This window comes from Brassica napus, chromosome C6, assembly GCF_020379485.1.
Source record: "Brassica napus cultivar Da-Ae chromosome C6, Da-Ae, whole genome shotgun sequence".
NCBI classification, from domain to species: domain Eukaryota; kingdom Viridiplantae; phylum Streptophyta; class Magnoliopsida; order Brassicales; family Brassicaceae; genus Brassica; species Brassica napus.
Window position 1 is genome coordinate 27,111,071 of NC_063449.1, and position 12,109 is coordinate 27,123,179.

General features: G+C 33.9%; 4 protein-coding genes across 4 annotated transcripts; 1 reads left to right on the forward strand and 3 right to left on the reverse strand.

Annotated features, from left to right (window-relative positions):
- Positions 1–337: 337 nt before the first annotated feature.
- LOC106410013 (protein CPR-5-like) lies at positions 338–8,298 on the reverse strand. Its single transcript, XM_048760880.1, has 8 exons — positions 4,648–8,298; positions 4,273–4,429; positions 4,058–4,192; positions 3,763–3,969; positions 1,681–3,673; positions 1,463–1,519; positions 1,315–1,350; positions 338–1,195 (listed from the first exon to the last, which is right to left on the reverse strand). Exons 5-8 carry the CDS (start codon positions 1,879–1,881, stop codon positions 416–418), a joined length of 1,074 nt encoding a protein of 357 aa, XP_048616837.1. The 5' UTR covers positions 1,882–3,673; positions 3,763–3,969; positions 4,058–4,192; positions 4,273–4,429; positions 4,648–8,298; the 3' UTR covers positions 338–415.
- LOC125575488 (transcription factor bHLH77-like) lies at positions 3,653–4,507 on the reverse strand. Its single transcript, XM_048759789.1, has 5 exons — positions 4,502–4,507; positions 4,238–4,429; positions 4,058–4,192; positions 3,898–3,969; positions 3,653–3,673 (listed from the first exon to the last, which is right to left on the reverse strand). The coding sequence occupies exons 1-5, from the start codon at positions 4,505–4,507 to the stop codon at positions 3,653–3,655; spliced, it is 426 nt and encodes a 141-aa protein (XP_048615746.1).
- A 156-nt stretch (positions 8,299–8,454) lies between the features above and the next one.
- BNACNNG07380D lies at positions 8,455–9,299 on the forward strand. Its single transcript, XM_013851508.3, has one exon. It carries the CDS (start codon positions 8,803–8,805, stop codon positions 9,082–9,084), a length of 282 nt encoding a protein of 93 aa, XP_013706962.1. The 5' UTR covers positions 8,455–8,802; the 3' UTR covers positions 9,085–9,299.
- A 69-nt stretch (positions 9,300–9,368) lies between these two features.
- LOC106410877 (insulin-degrading enzyme-like 1, peroxisomal) lies at positions 9,369–11,858 on the reverse strand. The gene is made up of 11 exons (XM_048759790.1): positions 11,769–11,858; positions 11,490–11,679; positions 11,243–11,304; positions 11,033–11,137; positions 10,745–10,946; positions 10,448–10,575; positions 10,260–10,384; positions 10,134–10,185; positions 9,976–10,062; positions 9,725–9,847; positions 9,369–9,614 (listed from the first exon to the last, which is right to left on the reverse strand). The coding sequence occupies exons 1-11, from the start codon at positions 11,856–11,858 to the stop codon at positions 9,369–9,371; spliced, it is 1,410 nt and encodes a 469-aa protein (XP_048615747.1).
- Positions 11,859–12,109: the final 251 nt, after the last annotated feature.

Sequence of the window (12,109 nt, forward strand, 5' to 3'; positions counted from 1 at the left end):
CCACTTTATTTTGTTTACTTGGAAGAACGTGATTAAATTCCCTAGAAATCAGATATAATATTTAGTCAGGGTAATATCACTTAGTTACAAGCTTGTTTAGCTTGTTTATAGCTTAAAAGTAGTTTGATTAGGAAAAATTGTCTTAGTAGCATAAACTAAACTGCTCTGTAGTGTAATAAAAACTCGAAAACTGCCTTTGTAATTATTTATGAATGGAAACATGTTCTGTGTACGCGGGCGGAATTGATATGATGTGACTAAAATTTGATTGATGTTACCAATCAAGCAAAACTTAATTGCATTTCAAAAAGCAAATTTTTTTGCTTTTTCTACGACATGTATAACACGCTTTTTCATTTCATAACAAGATAAAAAAAAGTCCCAAATGCAAATGGTAAAAGAAATAAATAAATAATCAAAGATTAACTGCAGACGTGAGGATTGAGAAGTGTGATGTCCACCATTCACCAAACTGATCTCCCAATTCACCAAGCGTTGCAAATGGCAAGAAACCGTTAATCAGAGGAATAACCAACAGAATCGCTACAAGTAATGAACTTGCCCGTTCCCAATACGGAACCATAGTGCGTGTTTTGGTCTCTTGAGTCACATATCGTGGACCGTACACTAGACCAAACATAGCCAAAGTGATGGTATCTGCAACGTATCGAAGAAGGCAAAGCGTTGCCCAAAGAAACAGCCACAGTTTGCCAATACTGTCCAATGCGTCCCCCAAGTACATATCCAATAAACCGTAAAAAATACCTCCGAGTAAAAGAAGGCTATAAGGTGCTCGCGTGCTATGTTTTGTACCTGGTGAACGATGGATTATCAAGTAGGTGACTACGAGGATCATTAAGATAGCGAAATAGATCTGCAACCAAAATGGATGCCGGCACATCAACATGTTTTCTTTCATGCATGTTCGTGTGAAGGCACTTGAAACATATAACATCCACGCCAGAGCGTTGATGACACTTGAGACGAGCCAATTCATGATAACAGTGCTCATCTCGGCTTCCAGTTCGGTTTCATATGTTTGGTCGTCGGCGTCCAATCTCTCGGTTCTGAGTGCAGCTTCAGAAACGCCCATCTCTAGCTTGAATTTCTCGACAGAATCATTGGTCACTTTAAGGATCCTTAGGGTACTGTTAAATGATCTCTCTCCAAATGAACCAATCCTAGTACCGTATACCTGTAATCACATCATTGTAACTTTTAAGAATGCAACCACCAAAATTTAGCAAAAAAAAAAAATGCAACCAGAGAAAAAATTAAAATCCAGGATTTTTTCTTTTGTTTTTTTTGGCTTACATTGGCTAAAGATTCTTTGACAGCAGAAGCATAAATCTGCAAACCAAACAAAAAAAAGAAATAAGAGTACTTGGAAAATTCATAATACTTTTTTTTTCGTCGGCTACCCATTTAAGTTAGATTAAGCTAAAAAATTCATAGTATTTACCAATGCAAGATCAGCCACATTTGTATTCTCATCGGCAGCATTCTTTTTCTCAACAACCTAAAGAACAAGAAAACACAAGAACAAAGCAGTTAAAACAATGTACTTTCGAATCATAAACCTTACTAAAATACATATCATTGATTGTTTCCCAAGAAAACCTAATTAAAATATTTAGGTCAAAACAATCATTGTTCCCAAGAGAGGGGAATTGATCGAACCAGAGTGGCAAAAGCCGCGAATGACATGCCTAGAGCTAAGGCTTCGGCTTTCCGTTCCCCAACGTTTCGTCGAGCCATACCTAACCGCGTTCGCAGTCTATTAGCAACTCTCGGAACCCTTCGACTAGAATTCGGATTAGCTGTAGAGGCTTCCTCCTTGTCCATTATCTCTTTCTTCCTTTCTCCTTCTCTAACGCCCATGTATCGTGAGTGTATTTAACAATAGTATGTATCGTGAGTGTATTTAACAATAGTATACATACGTTTTTGTAGGGTTTTACCTAATTTCGTGTCTATCCTTAAATCCTTATTTTATTTTATTTAAAGTCGGCCCGCCATGCGTGCGGAATATACTTTCTTTTTGATCTAGATTATTATTTTTGTATGTATTTGTGGTTTGTGTTTAACTTTGCATTTGTAAGTGATTGTGTATGATAATGATTTTTTTGTGTTTTGAGAAAGTTTTGGGTGAAGAAGGATTATATGTGATAAGATATATTTTATTTGTTTACAATAGTTGTTTCTATATTAAAAATTTGTGCCATTGATATGCTGTGAGGGCTTTAAATGGTTTTCATGTTGTTTCCTTTTACAAAAATTTGATCTCATATTCATTGTGTTATTTGTGGTTTGTAATATCTCGGGTTTGAAAATATTGGGTTGTGGGTAATTATTTTGTATATGTAATAAGAGTAATTACTTTTTATGTTGAAATCATAGTCTTTCAACATGCTATCGGAGTGGAAGTAGTGATTATTTGAAGTTGCATTTCTTATTAAAAATAGAATGTTATATTGAATGCAAAGAAGGTAGTAAAGCAAAGTTAACCGAAATAAGAAAACATTGAACTTGAAATTATAAAGATCATTTTAGTTCCATAACACTTCTTTTCAATATAGAAACATCACGTAAGGAAATTTTGATTTATTTCCAGCATTTGTCAGCTCAAGACATGTCGGTTTGCCGTTCATGGCAAATACATACATTTGATGCATTCTTTATATTCTCCTGTCCATAGCAAAATTATTGCATAGAGATTACTTTTACCACAGTTGTTATTTGAATATGTGAAGATGTATTAGTCCTTGTTGCGGTTTTGTTTCATTGTCAAAATTGTTTTTTTTTCCTAATACTAATTCTTTAATCTCTCATATACTGACTTTTACAGTCATCGATCTGAAATAAACTGAATGGTTTTACGATATTTTAAATTCTCTATTTTACAATTAAAATAAAAGTAAAGAAAAACACATTGGTTAAAATTTAATCGTATGTTTAAACAAAATCTTGGACAGGGGTCTATCTTGGAACTTCTATGTACGCAGAACCAAGTAAATTATAAAGTTCTCTTTTAATTTTTCTATACTATCATCTATGTATACTTTATAACATTTAATTTCTTAAATTACCTCTTTATATATTTAGCATGCACATTTGACTATTTTTCTATGACGTTTCCATTTCTGAACTAAGTTTTTGTTTAAGAAAAACATATAACACAATTATACTATCAAAGCAACATCATTCACAATTTACATTTATTTCGTGTCAGTCCATTAGATGTCAAATGAGAGCGGAATTTTGGTCTTGAAAGGAGACACTTTGTTCATATTATTCTTGAGATTATGTGATTAGTATGAGAAAGCGTAATTGGCTGGCTTTGAAAGTGGGCCATCAAGTATTAACTTTCAAGTAGCCGAGTTTTGTTATCTTATTATATTAAAGGCCCTTTGTATTACGGCAACAACAGAGTTTGACGAAGAGTGTATAAAATTTGGAAGACTTCTTACCATGGCTCAAGCTTCATTTGTAGCGTTGGTTCAGAACCAGATAACATAAAAGAGATTAACAGCATGTATACTGGTTCTAAATTTTCTCATTAGAGATTATGGTTCTAAATCTTCTGTTACAACTGTTGTTGTTGCTTTGTTGCTGGACATTTCCAAAACCCATATGAACAATACTTTGTATATCATTTTCCCACTATCCATATCTGAAAATCAAAACAGAAAACACATAAATATTTGAACATGTTGGGTTTACAATACATCTCAGGAATCTATGACACTATCTACTAATTACCTTAGTTTGAACAAATCCATAGTTCGAGAGGAATTACGTGTCTGAGAATCTAGGCATGTTCTGGGCAAGAGAATAGTATCCTAACGGAAGTCTTTGCTCTGAGCAAGCAATTGCGTAAATCATATTTTCTTTTACCTTTATGGATAAAGCAGCATTACGGTTAGACTTCATCCTTGGATTTATTGTAGCCAGCTTCATGTACAATAGCTGAAGAAAAACAGAACAAATGTTTCAGATCTTAAGAAGAATTTAAATCCAGTTTTAAAGCAATATTTCATACAAAATGTAATTATACCTCAACTTGTCTCTCTAAGGACTGCACATAGTTTATGATTTTATCAAGTGAAACTGCTTTCCCTGTTATCCGGCTGGAACCACGAACCAGATCCTGAAGTAAAGTCAGCATCTCGCTGATCTTTTCTCTTCTTACCTGATAACCAAACACAAACATCAACATTTCTGAAGGTAGTAGCACACTTTCAGCGAGGCGGTGGCTATTTGCTGGCTGACCCCTTCTAGCTCTAACATGAATGTAATCTTTGGCTGGCTCAGGAGGCTTTGTATTGTCCTTATTGGTATATTTATCATCACACTTCTCTATTAAGTTTTTACTGCTTCCAGCTTCTTCATGCTTGCTTCTCTTGGATTTAACAATTCCTCCTGAAACCTGATCACAAACCCCAAATCAACATCTCAAGGACATATCTTGCACTAAACTAAAACTCATACTCTCTTATACATACATCTTATCTATAAAGAAGAACAGAGGCAAGAGAGATTGTGAAATAAAAAAAAAAACTTTGAACGGTAAACAATCGTAAGAGCTGTAAGACATAAGCGACAATCACTTTGCTTCAGATGAAGGGTATGAATTGCATAAATTACTTGTAATAGAAGCACTGCTTGCCTCTGCTCTGCAAAAGTTATTTGCTTGATAAGACTGTGAGTAAGAAAGTGATGAACCACATCTTTTTATACATAAACCACACCACCTCTGAGCTTGAAGAATGCTTTGAATACACATTGAATACACATAATGGGGGGGGGGCGAATTGAGTGGATTAAACACGAACTCTTAACTCGGAGCGTTTCGTATGGTGAGTGAAAGCTGAAACCACATCGACTCGCCGTCAAAGGATGGGGGATGCGACTTTGGTTTTCTTGTCCGGACTCCGGAGAACATTAGGGTTAGAGACGACTTATGTTATATCGGGCTGGCTAAGGAACAAACTCAGCAGCCCGAAGCCCAGATAAAGAACACACAAACGAAGCCCACTAACGAATAGAGTTAATGAAAATGAAGCGTTTAGCAGGAGCGGACGCGTGGCGGCTGGAGGACGCTCGACTTTCATACGTGGAGGGTGATGTGGACGAACGTGAGAGAAGAAAACATGATTTTATATATATAGATAGATAGATAGATAAACACATCGCTTTAGTGAATCTAAACTAGAAATTAATGACATTATCCTAAAAATATAGGTATAATTTGAAAATATACTATTTCTGATTTATAATTTGAAAAAAAATCTCTTTTTTTTTAAACTATACTTTCTTACATGTGATAAGATATTTTTATCCTAATTTTACTTAAAACTAAAATTAAGAAATCATTTAAAATTGAAATGATTTATGCTTGAGATGTTGGGTCCAATTGGTATTGGCTGTAGCTTTGAAAAATTTGCTGTAGAAAAAGATCTTTAGATTTTTTGCGGTGGTTTTAGATTTTATTGCTGTAAAATTTTATGGAAAGCTCCAAAAAAAATTGCTCTGAATTTTTGGCTCTACAGAACACTTATACAGCTGTAGGTTATTTCAAGAGGTTTGATTTTGAATTTTTTTTTATTAAAACTTGATTGTTGTGAATTTAGTGCTGTAGAAATAAATGAGGATGTTGACAGCACATACATCCGCTACCAGCCACACCCGATATATGTTTAAATTAAATACATATTAATAATGAAAAATACAATTTTATAAGTTTTCTAAGATATTTAAATATGTTTTATTAAATTTTCAGTTTTCATAGTTAGAAAATTCGTAAAACAGATCACAATCAAATTTATAGTCCTCAATCAGACGATTTTTTTAGCAATTTCTATTAGATCAACATTAGTAATTTAACTTTGTTATACGTTCCATTTATGATTGAATACGATTGTGTATAATGTCTGATCCTTTTCTATAAATGTCATCTAGATTTTATTTTGATGAAATTTCTACCATGATTATTACATTTTGCATGTATTTGCTATACCCACATTTATGTTTTAAGAATCTCTTATATTTTGAAGAATTGTCTAAGATTGAAATTTTATTATGTTTTCTTTGTTATTCGTCCATCTCTTATAGTGGTGGTTGTTATTTAAGACATAGTAAAACATATGGAAAAAAGAAGAGAAAATTGGTGTGCATAGCCGTAGAACCATTCTATATTGGCAAACTACCCTTCACTTTTCTCATCTATTTTATATTCTGGAATTGTCCCTAAATTTTATGGAACTCTACTCCATAGGCTTCTGCACGCGTTAGACAAGTGGCCCTCTTAGTTGTCTCTCTCATATTCTCTTTTACCTTTTGTCATTTTTTCTCTTGCTTTTCTTTCATCTACCTTCCCTTAAGAAACATATTCTTTGTTTTTAACTTTAGTCTCTAATTATTATACAAACCTATATGATTCCACATCCAACACATTTTTAATTTTTACCAGATATTTCATATATGGCTTTAAATCTCCTTACGAATCCGGTGCCGGCAATGTTGATTTCCTCAGTTGGTGGTTAAATATAAATACAAGGTACAATCTTAATTATCTCTCACCGATACTGCATAATTCAATTCCAAATCCTTTTTCATTTTCAGTTCCCAATAACAAAAATGTTCCAGCTGATCTTCTATATTTTTGTTTATGTTAACTGATATTTTTATTTTGTTAACACTTATGATGGGCAATATTTACTCACTTATCCAAAATAATAATGTTATATTGGATCTTCAATTTTATCGGTTCTTATTTTTCCACTCTTTCAAATATGTATGTTATGTTAGGTGTTACAACAATGAACCGCTAAATTATAAAATGTTACAAAATTCTTGTCGTTAATTGATACATAGTTTTTTAGCTGATAAATGATTTTATCAATTTATAAATTGTTTGATACATAATTTGTTAGCTGATAAATCGGTCTCGATTTTTCAATTCTTTTTTCGGGTTTTGGATAATATACCGAGGACTATGTGCTTTGTTACGTCTAAACAAAAATCCATACGTTACGGTTACAGATTTAAAGTCCAGAAATGTCTTAAAAGCAAGTCCTAAAAGTCGATGAAATTGGTCCATCCATCGATAAAGATGCTTAAAGTAACGCTTACGTTTCAAGCTGACTTTTTGCGGTTTTGCCGCAGTCAAAAATACGCGGCGACGGTTCGGTATAGTGTCTCGACCCCACTCTGACGCGGTTTCATTATTTTTCCTATTAATTGTTTGAAAGGAATCCGCCAAGAAAACGCTAACCCAGATTCCTTTTAAACAAACGATATATTTACATCTCAGGTTACATTTTTGGGTTTCTCCTAATTTCAACCCTATACTTTTACATATAGATATACAGTCCAAAAGATTTTCAATAAAATGATTTTTAACTATAATTTTATCTATTAAAGTATACAGAAACTATTACAAGGAAATTATAGAACCAAATTTTTTACATAATTATTAGTATTCTCATCTGACTATTCAACTTATATCACACTAGATTATTTTACTAAAAGAGAAAACAACCATAAAAACCTTGAACTTTTAAATTAAAGCCAAAAAAATCTTGAATTCATGTTTGAACCAAAAAAATCTTTAATTTTCTAACATTGGTCATTTTAATTCTCATTTTTTGTTGACTAGGCAATTTTAGAAACCTAAAAAGTCAACTGTTAAATCTGTAGACGTCTGTTAATTCGCTAAACGACGTTTAAAAATTGATTAAATATTAATAAAATAATATCGTTTTACATCCGTAAACATTTAAATCATCCTTTCTTTCGCAAAATCAAAATTTTCTAATTCTCTAATATCTCAATCTTCTAATTTCCAAAAATCCAGAGTAATTGATAATGCAAAAAATGGTTAGGATGATGAGGTTACTTCGGGTTCGTCGTAATGAGAGATCTTAAGGGAAACGTGTTAAAGAATCTACGATTGAACAACAAAATCAAGTAGGAGAAGAAGGTGATAATGAAGATGATAGTAAGACTAATGAAAATGATAATGAGGCTGAGAATAATGGTACCAATATAGAAGAAAATTTTTTAAGTAGTATTTAAAACGATGTCGTTTAGTAAATTAACAAACGTCGTTTACGGTTTAATAGTTGACTTTCCGAGTTTCTAAATTGGCCGAATCAATAAAAAATGAGTGTTAAAATGACCAACATTTAAAAATTGAGGTATTTTTTTGTTCAAACACGAGTTAAAGATTTTTGGCTTTAATTTAAAAGTTCAGAGTTTTATTGTCAGTTTTCTTTATTAAAATCTACACCTAATGATTTTTCTTGTATCTACTACTTTTTAAATATATTTTCTATTTATATGCATAGTTTACATTTTTGGGATTTGAAACCTACATTTCTAAATGTAAAAATATATTAATAAACTCTAAGTCAAACTACTAAAATAAAAAAGCTTCCACAATAAATTTTAAATATGTATCATAATGTTTTTTTATCTGATACTCCAGATTAATTAATTACATATTACAAATGAGGAAAATCTTAATTTATTATGAATATTGACTAAATAATAACTTATGATGGTATAGTAAGATTACAAAGAGGTAAAAGCAAAAGAAAAAAAAAGCTTGAGGAGCAAATATGAAATAAAATAAAACACAGAGCAACAAGGAAGAAAAAAAAGCCCCCCTCAAGATAAGAAAGCTGAGACTTTCTTGCATCGTATAAATACGTCGAGGCTTGAAAAAGTTCATTCATCATCGTTATCGTCTCCAAGTCTCTCCTCTCTATAGGAGGAAGAGAACACAATCTCCAAAGAATGGGGAAATACGCGGAGCTGTTGGATGCAGGCGTGAGAATAGCGGCGAGGTTTCACTCTCACTGTCCTCAGACGGCGCGTCTCTATTACCATCCTCCTTCCGACAACCACCACCATCACGGCGTCACCGACTTAATCGGAGGTGGGGTTTTCAGTGGTTCGGGTCAAGATTCGACCGGGTTGGTAGGTGGGTTAGGAACCGGAACTGCTGCTAGTTGCGGTCTAAAGCCTTCTCAAGGGTATGAAGACGCTAGAGATCTCTTGTTATTCTCTTTTGTCTGATTTATTTCTCCAAAAAAATGAAAAAATAAAATAATTATTATAAATTTTTGATGAGCCAAGTTTTGATTTTGATTTTCTTTTTCTGTTTGCTTTATTGATTGAGACAGCTGTTCTTATGAGGTTCCGTGATACATTTTGTTTCTTGCATGTTCTGTAATGGTACATGTCTTGTTTTGTATTATAACTAAACGATAGAAGAAGACTCATGGATTCAACTGTGTTCTTTACAACCAGATGAGTAAAGATCCACGTCTTTGTTTCGTGTCAAAGAGTTTGGGACCTCTTTACAGTTTCAGCTGACTCCATCCTTTCAACGATCCATACAAAGGTTGAGACTTTTTGAAACCCACAATGTCTTGGATCTCTATGCATGGTGTTACAACTTTGACTTTGTCAGACTCCATTTCCTTCAGATGCTGGCTGCCATAGACGCATGCGCTCAAAGATTTCTTTTTTGGCGCGTCTACCTTTATGTATTCGTCAAAGAAACCTATCAGTTCTACCTTCTTTAGCTCTCTCAGCGCAGCCACCTAACCACAAATAAAACCCCAGTGAGCTATATGATATTAGCTACGAAGAAGGCAAGGTTTAGAGCCATTTTCTCTGATTGAAAGATGGAAAAAGTATGTTCATATGGTACCTCTGCATCTCTACGGTTGAACTTGAGTGTCCCGTTCTGAATCTCTCGCCAGTAAAACATAGATTCCTCGTTCAAATTCTTGTGTTTTTCAAGCTTGATGTCTATCAAAGCTGTTACATTGCTCTGAGGAGTAACTCATGTCAGTTAGTAATGTAGTACTACTTTGGTATACACATGTACTGAGAAGTGATTGCATTGCAGGGGACATCTCTCTTGCAAGTGACTTATAAGAAATGAAAGAACCATCTCACCTTGAATTCCTCATCGCTCATCTCGTAGAGTTTACTCTCAAGGTTCTTGAGTAGTGACTCAACCCTTGAATCAATATGTCCAGGACCCTATAATGCAGTAACAAGAAAGGGTTTATGCAAAGTTTCAATTCACAGAGATAGCAGGCTGATTCTTGTACCTTAACTGAAGACTGGATGATGAACTGTACACCATAGACACCAGAATCATTCCTATGTTACAGAAAAGTGAACACTTTATTTATGTATCAACAAAAACTCATGGGGCACTCTTTAGAATTCCATACCTTTGGGAAAGTGACTTGATGTAACCAAGTTTCTCAACGGTTCTGAGCTGGTGAAAAGTGGCTTGTTTAGCAATAAGATGGAAAAGCTGAAGTTTAATGTTTATGGAGAATTCATCTTGATGAACCTATTAGTGGCAAATGAACTTCTATTAGAACATGGAAAAATCGATATATCAACGTTGACATACCTGAATATAATGCACCAGAGCAGAGTTTTCATTACTAGGGTTTGACCCTTCTTGGCGGTAGATGTATTTCTTTCCGTCTTGGAGTTTAACAACCCTATTTGTCAGCTGGCTGGGAAGGAGAAAACGGTCTGCAAATGGGGGTTGTGTCGTTATAAAGAACATCTTCAATATGTGTGACCATTTCCTCAGCTTCCCTACTCCTAACATTTCCTGAAACGTACATTGTAAATTCTTCAGGACTTAGATAACATGACAGCCACCAAAGAATATAATGCAACATGGAGATATTGTTGATACCTGCTATATAGCATTCAAAGAATGTCCTTGATAACATCATTGGAACAAACTTAGCTAAATCTTCAACTTCCAAGTGAGAAACAGCATCAAAAGCCTCTGTCCATGGCGAGGCCTGATCTTGTAGTACTAGTGAGCAGTAATACTTTGCTTGGTGATCTGGTTGCCGGAACTTGTAATTTTCGTATGCCTTTGTGATCTTTTCCTGTTAAAGGATAGATAACCAGTCAGGTTTAGTAAAATTATGAGTAAAAGAGAGTCTAGAAAGATGGCAGGGTCTAAAATGGTTACCTTGATAACAGAAAATCGATCAGGTTTAACTTCAAAGTTTGCTATCTTTTGAATGATAATTTCCAGAAGAATCCTCAGTTTGTGATTGAAGCCAGCAAGAGTCAGCTAAAAATGAGAAGGAGCAGTTGATATACATGGAAAGTCAATGACCAAAAAGTACAAAGAAATGTGGTGAAACATAAGAATCCTTACACAAAAATATAACTAGACTTCAAAACCATTGTCTGAAAGTCTTAGTCCATAGTGCAGACCAGCTTTCATTGCATTATAAGCTGGAAGATAGAAGCAAAGGATAATGATAGCTAGTGTTCATGAAACAGTAGCAAACTAGGAGTCTTATCATCACTTACTCTTTGAATTGTATCATTTGCTTTATTTTGTAACGCCCAAAAAATCTACATCATATGTAATCTAGAGAATGCCATAGTTGATAGAAAAAATACGGAGATTAACTTACCACATTCATTCAAATAATCCATCAGTAACCGCACAAAAGTATCGGTAAGAGCTGCAGTATCAGGAGAATTGACTGCAAGGGGGCAGTTGAAATCTATCTTAACATATGCTTTTGGTATGGAAAATGTTGTCTCAGGCTTGTACCACAATCTGGAGAAGAGTGACTTCCTCAACAAAACAGGTAAGCCATTCTGTTCCAATTCATAATCATGTGAGATGACTACTTAATAAGTTGAACACTTCAAAAGAGATAGCTTCAAGTAGACTAGTGGAACCAAACCTTGTCCTTATCATCAATTAATGAAAAATTCATAGGAATAAACACATTAGATGCTGGTAGATGCAGCTTTACATTAGGGACAGACTGCATCCACTCCTGAATATATATTTTTAGCACGAATTAATTTTGAACTACCATTAAAGTAGTAAAATCTTAGAGGATAATTACATAAAAAGATGGTACTCTGATTCAGAAACTATGGTTTGTAGATGGAACATGAAACCGAGTCACTTAAGAAAATAAAATTGCAATTGAGTTTGGCGTTGTCAGGAATATTAATATATCAAAAGTAACCTGAATGGTGGATTTGGTTATCTTCTCAAGATAGTAAGCAGTGTTAT

Excerpts from the sequence above, each read along its gene's own strand:
- BNACNNG07380D (XM_013851508.3), top strand. The coding sequence starts at position 8,803 with ATGGGGAAATACGCGGAGCTGTTGGATGCAGGCGTGAGAATAGCGGCG.
- LOC106410877 (XM_048759790.1), bottom strand. The coding sequence starts at position 11,858 with ATGCAGTCTGTCCCTAATGTAAAGCTGCATCTACCAGCATCTAATGTG. Across the intron at positions 11,138-11,242 it reads TTTCAGACAATGGTTTTGAA|CTGACTCTTGCTGGCTTCAA; the intron begins GTCTAGTTATAT and ends TCTCATTTTTAG. Across the intron at positions 10,063-10,133 it reads TCATCCAGTCTTCAGTTAAG|GGTCCTGGACATATTGATTC; the intron begins GTACAAGAATCA and ends ACTGCATTATAG.
- LOC125575488 (XM_048759789.1), bottom strand. Across the intron at positions 4,193-4,237 it reads GCCACCGCCTCGCTGAAAGT|GTAAGAAGAGAAAAGATCAG; the intron begins GTGCTACTACCT and ends TTTGGTTATCAG. Across the intron at positions 3,674-3,897 it reads ATGCTGCTTTATCCATAAAG|ATATGGATAGTGGGAAAATG; the intron begins GTAAAAGAAAAT and ends TTTGATTTTCAG.
- LOC106410013 (XM_048760880.1), bottom strand. The coding sequence starts at position 1,881 with ATGGGCGTTAGAGAAGGAGAAAGGAAGAAAGAGATAATGGACAAGGAG. Across the intron at positions 1,520-1,680 it reads TCGCGGCTTTTGCCACTCTG|GTTGTTGAGAAAAAGAATGC; the intron begins GTTCGATCAATT and ends CTTGTTCTTTAG. Across the intron at positions 1,196-1,314 it reads TCAAAGAATCTTTAGCCAAT|GTATACGGTACTAGGATTGG; the intron begins GTAAGCCAAAAA and ends ATGTGATTACAG.